At 35.2% G+C, this 6972-nt stretch overlaps 1 protein-coding gene across 4 annotated transcripts; it reads right to left on the bottom strand.

Annotated features, from left to right (window-relative positions):
- Positions 1–284: 284 nt before the first annotated feature.
- On the bottom strand, positions 285–6612 carry LOC7473141 (protein DA1-related 1). 4 transcript variants are annotated; one of them, XM_024605692.2, is made up of 13 exons: positions 6303–6612; positions 5944–6096; positions 5118–5257; positions 4746–4836; positions 3947–4238; positions 3394–3514; positions 3155–3238; positions 2007–2126; positions 1643–1855; positions 1498–1560; positions 1293–1411; positions 942–1000; positions 285–855 (listed from the first exon to the last, which is right to left on the bottom strand). In XM_024605692.2, the coding sequence occupies exons 3-13, from the start codon at positions 5214–5216 to the stop codon at positions 536–538; spliced, it is 1581 nt and encodes a 526-aa protein (XP_024461460.1). In that variant the 5' UTR covers positions 5217–5257; positions 5944–6096; positions 6303–6612; the 3' UTR covers positions 285–535. The 4 variants fall into 4 exon arrangements, with proteins under 4 accessions (XP_024461460.1, XP_024461459.1, XP_024461458.1 ...); XM_024605691.2 differs by having other exon boundaries at positions 6217–6612; XM_024605690.2 differs by having other exon boundaries at positions 6200–6612.
- Between the last annotated feature and the right edge of the window lie 360 nt (positions 6613–6972).

Raw genomic sequence — 6972 nt, forward strand, 5'->3', positions numbered from 1 at the left:
ATAATTATTGGTTTATTTAATTAGATACGTGTATAAACTTTTTAATTTATATTTGATATTTTTTTATGTAAAAAAAAATATAAAAAATTATATTCTTTTTGGTTAAAAAAACATCTAACTTGTAACAAAACACGAGTCAAGTAAAAGTGGAGTATAAATAATATGATTAGATTAGTCAGCATGAAATGACACCATCTAATAGGTTTCTCAAGTGCATTATCAAATATGGCTGTCGTGTTGATAATAATGTGATTCTTCAAAGTGAACAATGGAGAGCAAGGAAATGATGTAAAGAAAACATTCTTATATGTTCAATCTTCTGAATAGTTTCGACAGCTTGTTGGTGCCAAACTTTAAAGATTTTTACAATAATTGCGCAAAGGCAATTTCATTTTTATTGCTTGTAAAGTCTCCTGGTGTTTTCCTTTTTTATGTCGGTCTTTGACTTTTGATAGTGTAGATTTTTTATGGCAGGGGTGAGGGAGGTATTGTGCGAGAAAATACCCATTGTAGCTATAACTATCCAGTCATTATATCAAACAGGAAAGTTTCCCGTCATCCGAATGTGGTCAAGGGTTGTCCGGAGGCCATATTTCAGCACTGCCTGGTTACCTACCCTGAACCCTTCTCCATAAGCCGGCGACTCATCTGACTCGATCTGGTGTTTGAAAAACTCACCAAGTTTCTTCTCAAAGTCAGACTGCTGCCCCTTCTTTGATGGTGGTGGTGGTGGTGAGGAAGAAGACGACGAAGCACCTTCATTTCCGGAACTAGAATAAATCTCGGAATCCAGCCACATGTGAGCCAGCACCTGGCATATGCCTTCTTCAACGTCTGGACGGAGGTTGGGATAGCCTGTCAAAGACCAAATTTGTACTACTTAGCTGACCATACAAAAAAGAGGAATAGACACGTTCATAAGTGTCAAAGGACGGACAAACCTTTAAGTCGAAGCCATGCATGCATCATCTCATGAGCCAGAATCGAACCAGTCAACAACCTGTATGTATGGAATGTATACCGTGTTTAAGATGGTAGTAAATGTTGTTTTTTAAAAGTATTTTTTATTTAAAAATGTTTTATAATAATATTTTTATATATTTTTTTAATTTTTTTTAATATTAGCATATAAAAACAATCTAAAAATATAAAAATAAAAAAATAATTTTTTTTCAAAAACATAATTAGACCACAAAAACAAACACAGCCGTAAAGGATGCATTCAAGTAAATTCTCAATATCACGAACGATGATGAGTTTGACAAGTGATCAACGCAAATAAATGATAATACCTGGGAAGGCCATACAGAATGAGAATTGCAGTCACTTCACACCTACGGCTTAGCCTATAAGATTCTGTTATTATGTCTATGGAACGTTGTTCTGCCCCAATCCTTGGCCTCCTCGAAACCTGATTATTGGGGTTAAATAAATACAGAATTCCAATCTAACAAACAAAACAGTAGTTTAAGCAGGACTTGTGAAGGGAAAAATTACTGTTGTAACAGTTTGTTCTTCCGACAAGCAGAGCCCTCTGGTTTCGGGCAAGTGATGATGACCCTGACCACAAATATGTAAGAAATGAAAATAAAAACAAGAAGAAAAAGTTTAAATATTGACGGCCATGATACATCAGCCTTACATTCTTTTCTCCCTCCATGGCCTCATTTAGGGCTGTTCTCTCAACCAGAAGTAAAGGAATTTCCTGCTCCACCTTCATATTTAAACCTTCATAAAATTCTCGTATTTCAAAGTAAAGAGGTTGGCATTCAAGAGTATCCACTACTGCAGAGTCTAGACACTCTAGACACAGCTTCCTTCCATCATCAAGCGATAGATATCTCGTGTCCCTAGGCTGCATGGATTGGGAAAAAAACAAATATATTACTATAAAATTAAAACCATTTTTCAGAAAAAATACATTTTCTTTCTAAGATCCTTTGTTTCCCCTCCCTTCTCTCCTATTTTGGATGAAAGGAAGGCGGTTTCAAATTCTCTCAACCAACCTCCATTCTCTCACAGCAACAGCAACGAGGAGTTCCATCACGCTCATGTGAGGGGCAGTATTTTTGTTTCCAGAAAGGATGGACCTTATACTCAATGAGACCAGATGAATTTGTAGGAATCTGTACAAAAAGAGATGGAAAGAAAAATTTTAAGGTCACCATGCAATCAAGGGGATAGATATATAGAAGCAACATGATGGAATATTAATGTTCTGATTTTAGATGATATATCATTGAAATTAGAAGAAACCATCGTATTGTAAATTCCACATTCCCAGAGATGTTAGAATTAAACAATATATATTGTGTCCAGTTACTCTAGCAGATAGCAAAATCCAAGGTTAAATGACAGTATGACACTATCCAAAAGGTTGCACATGGACAGGTCAGGGACCCAACCCAGCACATTCCCGCACCTGTCAGCCCATGAGCTCTATAAGTTAACACAAAATGTGATCATAAAGATTACAACAGATGGACAGAAAAATTGGTTTCAGTGGTTGTTGCAGATTACTAAACCACAAAATTACTAGGATATAACTATTAATATTCATTACCTCGCAAACGAAATGTGTGTACCTAACACAGATTATAGCAGTTGAGTTGGTTATTGTTCCATCTCTAAAGATGAAAAACACTTGATCCTTATACATTACAAACTCAAATCCCACCACACCTTTATTCACCAAATGAGGTGCTTACATAACAAGTGATTCCTCAGTTCGAAAGAACTTGTAGCAAAGAAAGAACATCAGAGAACATTTCAGTGACTCTCTAAATTATTTATTTCTTTTGGATATACAACTAGCACATCTAATATTTAAGCATAACCATTGCTGACTTTAGAGGTATCAACTGATTTTTTACCAAAAAGGGCCACTGTTGGATAACTTTTAGCTACAAACATTGATTCGTCTTCAACTAAAAATAAGGATTCAATAAAAATTATTCAGGTTTGATATTTGCTATGGTTTCTCTCCACAATAAAGCTGCTTATTATATAATCTGTTAGTCTGGTTAGAATGAAGCCCTACTATGGTTTGCAGAAGATTGGCTTCCTTGTTCAACTACTCAGCAAAGCCTTGAATCAATAATTAAATACTAGACCAGAAGATGGGACTGTTGTGTTTCTGTCAATAAATACTTACAAAGTTGTTGCAAACATCGCATTTTGGATGATGCTGATTCCTATAGCAGGATTTGTGATAATGACGATTCCCAGACATTGAAAACTATCACAGAAATGAATTTGAGAGTTAGTAAACAAACAAACACCAGTTACTTGATACTCCACCAAAATAAAGGACATCAGTTAAGAACTCAAGCACACTGCCAGTCAATTCCAGACAAGAATATCAATTCACTTGAATAAGATTTAGATTTATACCTCATAATCAGAAATTGGCAGATTGCAAGCATCGCAACGAAAACAATCAGGATGCCAAACACTGTCCAGGCAACTCAAAAACCGTCCTTGACCAATCTCAGTGTTGCACCCAGCACAGATCCTAGGAGCAATAAATTTTAACAATCAGATCTCTCTGAACTGTGATATGAAAAAAGAGATTTAGGGAACATGCAAGCAACATCATATCAGAAAGATATTTACATGCAATTACATGTTCAAGAATATATAGCACCTCCAATGTTTTCTTAACTAACTTCATTTTGTCCCTTTGACGGAAAGATAAAGCTCAAATGTCGGGCTAATATAATAGAGACCACATAATTTTTCTACAAACTGATCTCATAAAATACATATGAGTGCATTTTATCGCATGGGGATATGCATTTCATTTATCACCCTAAAGAAGAAATCACTCTACTGAAAGAGTTTATTAAGAGGAAGAATAATTATTTATCCTTTTGAAACCTGATTTGAATGCATGTTGCATCAATGGAACTGCAGACAAATGACTGTTCTACAAAACCACAGTTACCTGTAGCTTGATGGAAAGAAGAATGCATAAGGTGGAACTACATTTCCACTGTCATAACGAGCTTGAGGAGGAGGCTCCACACTTAAATTTTCTTGCATAGCTTTGGCAAGTTGCTCATCTCCTTCCAATTGAGCGTTCACATCCTTCTCATCTTCCTCTGGCTGGTGGCGCTGGTAATCTTCCTGTGACTGGTGGGTCTGATAATCTTCCTCTGACTGGTGGGTCTGGTAATCTTCCTCTGACTGGTGGGTCTGGTAATCTTCCTCTGACTGTTCCGACTCAGTATCTTCCTCTGGTTGAAATAAATTTTTTTACTTGATCATTAAACAGTGAGTGAGATAAAAACAAAGGGGCATCACTGACACAATAAATCATCAACATATACAAAAGAAAAGGAAGAATGTTGCTGTCTTGACTCTGACTATGAATTTTATGAATGAAACCAGTCAGTTATTTGATAAAGCCGTGGTTCATTTTAAATGAAAAGGACTATATTATGAAACCTTTAAAATGATATATTATCCAGAATGAATTCTTTCTATTAATGTAGGCATGATTGAAAGCATTGTCATGTGATTTGTTGCATATTCGGCTTACATAATGCCTGAAACAGAGAAAAAAAAAACACAGCATAGACAAGAACCTAATTAAAGTATAACCATTTTGGTATTTCTTTCTGATATCTTATCCAAAACTGCTTGAAACATTGAGTCAACAGTCATGTTGCACAGTCATTAAAAGTTTTCAAATTAAAATTGGGAGTAAGAACCTAATCAGTGCTTACAGCTTTGCAACTTACCAATTACTTTTTTCCCTTTTTGATCTTCTACAGAAAGGGAAAGTGCAATAGCACATTCGATTTCTTCTTTGTCAAAACCTGATGAATCATCCTGTACCAAGTTATCCGTTAACATACAGTTAGCTCAGGAAAAATTTAGAACAAACTTTTAAAAGAAAGTGTCAGCATATATAAAATTATGAAGAAGATTACAACGTCCCATCTGTTTCATTAACTAATCACACAAAATTTATCCCACAAACTAGCTCCTTTCAGAGAGATTAGGCCAGCATCATATCACGGACAAGAGTAGGCCAGCATCATATCATGGACAAGAGTAGGCCAGCATCACATCATGGAGAACAGTTATAAAAGCGCAGAGACTATGATTACCACTGATTGGCGAGGCTCATCCCGATATCTATCTTCATATCTCCTATGATAGTGCCCCTTATGGCTAGAACCTTTGAGAAACTTGGTCCACCAACGCATAGTGCAAAATGTTTTACACTAGCAGGCGGGTGAATTTTAGCCTGTTGAGTGACACATGAGTGCCAGAGAGATTCAGGATAGGAAAGAAAATCATATAGCTATTTAAGAAAATACTTACAACAACAAACTCATTTAATAAACAATTACAATTATTACAAGTTGTTAGCAGCATCAATTTGTTGAAAAGGAATAATTCCAATCTTAAAGATGAATTAACGCATATTATTTAACAGGGTACGCAAAAAGGTTAAGATGTTACTGAAATCAAAGGTTAATCAACACAAGTAGAAAATTGGAGCATATTTCAACAGATGCCTTGGAATTTCTAAATGTGGAGGCAGCAATTCAACCGATCATGGCAGGCATCAAGCAAAAGAGGAAGTATAATTAAGCTCACCAAATGTAGAAAAAGATAGTATCAATTAGGTCAAGAAAACAAAAGGACCTCAATCCAATCAAGAGAACTGGAAATCCATGCCAATAATAGACAATCCAGAATCACTCTCCATACAAATTTAGCCAAATTCACATATAATGTAATCAGTAGTCCCAAATATCTTACCTCATAGTCCCAAAACACCCAGCAAGGTATGATACAGTTGAAAGAAAAAACAAAAATTGAAAGAAAAACCCTTCAACTTCAGCTTGAAATCATACTGGAAGTATATGGCACAATTGTCTATCCAATCTTAAAACAGCAAAACATAAGATTCAGACAGAACCTGACCTGAAACAAATTAAGAATCTGCAGAAACAATAGAATCGGATGAATCCAAGATCAGTTACAGAACCCAATTCCCATAAATACATAGTTACCGAAAGAAGACTCTCATGACACAAAAGGTCATGGTTTTCATCATCTCTTTAACTGAAACCAATCCTGCAAAAAATACTTTTAACTTTTAACTTTGACAAAACAAAACCAGTATGTCATAGTCAGGATAAGAATTTTATAAAAAGAGAAGGGATAAAAAGAGAGAGACCCGAAAAAGAAAAATACTTGAATTGAATCCTACTCAAATCCTGGCTAAAAGAGGGGGGCAAAAAATGCCGACAGAGTGAGCTTTTTTGGAAATTGTGTCTAACCTTCCTTAAAACCCACAAAACCAAAGCAAAGTGAAACTGTTTTTAAGATAGATTGAGAGAGGGAGGGGATGGGGGAATCAAACCCAAGGGCCAGAGTGGGGTGGTTTAGTCTGTTGAAATTCTTAACAACAACGTCTTCTACTTTTGCAAGTGGCCGGTCCTTCAGCCATTTTCCACCACAATTCGCAAAATGTCAAAGAACCCATAAATCTTTCTTGTTGGAAAAGTGACATGGAGGAACAGAGAGGGTGGTTCTTGTTGGTTTTTTGTTTTTTGTTTTTTTTTTTTATTATCTTTCTTTGCTTCTGTGGAGTTCTGTAGATGAAGTGAGTGAGGTCTGTGCGTGTACTTGTATACCAAAATCTTTTTGTCAGTGATGATTCAAGTCAATGCATGTAGCAAAATTGTGACACTTGTCAACAAGATAACAACTTGCCTGGCCAAATTTACCAGCCATGTTTTTTTATTTCTTGCAAAACAAAAAAATTCCCAGTTTGGTTTTTGATTATTGAAATTTTACATGTGTGTTATTAGTTTGTTTATTGAATTTTCATAATAAAAATATTTTTATTTTAATTGAGAAGGCAAAAACACAAAAATAAAATAAATAAATTTTAAAATAATTTTAAATTGAATTTACATAATTTTTTTAAAAAAACATGTTTTTTTT

The sequence above is a fragment of the Populus trichocarpa genome, chromosome 7 (assembly GCF_000002775.5).
Source record: "Populus trichocarpa isolate Nisqually-1 chromosome 7, P.trichocarpa_v4.1, whole genome shotgun sequence".
In the NCBI taxonomy this organism is placed as follows: Eukaryota; Viridiplantae; Streptophyta; class Magnoliopsida; order Malpighiales; family Salicaceae; genus Populus; species Populus trichocarpa.

What these genes read in the sequence shown, in the direction of transcription:
- LOC7473141 (XM_024605692.2), bottom strand. Translation starts at nt 5,216, where the DNA reads ATGCGTTGGTGGACCAAGTTTCTCAAAGGTTCTAGCCATAAGGGGCAC. An exon ending in TGCCAATTTCTGATTATGAG is followed by an intron (nt 3,239 to 3,393) that starts GTATAAATCTAA and finishes TTTCTGTGATAG; the next exon opens with TTTTCAATGTCTGGGAATCG. An exon ending in CCATGGAGGGAGAAAAGAAT is followed by an intron (nt 1,561 to 1,642) that starts GTAAGGCTGATG and finishes ATTTGTGGTCAG; the next exon opens with GGTCATCATCACTTGCCCGA.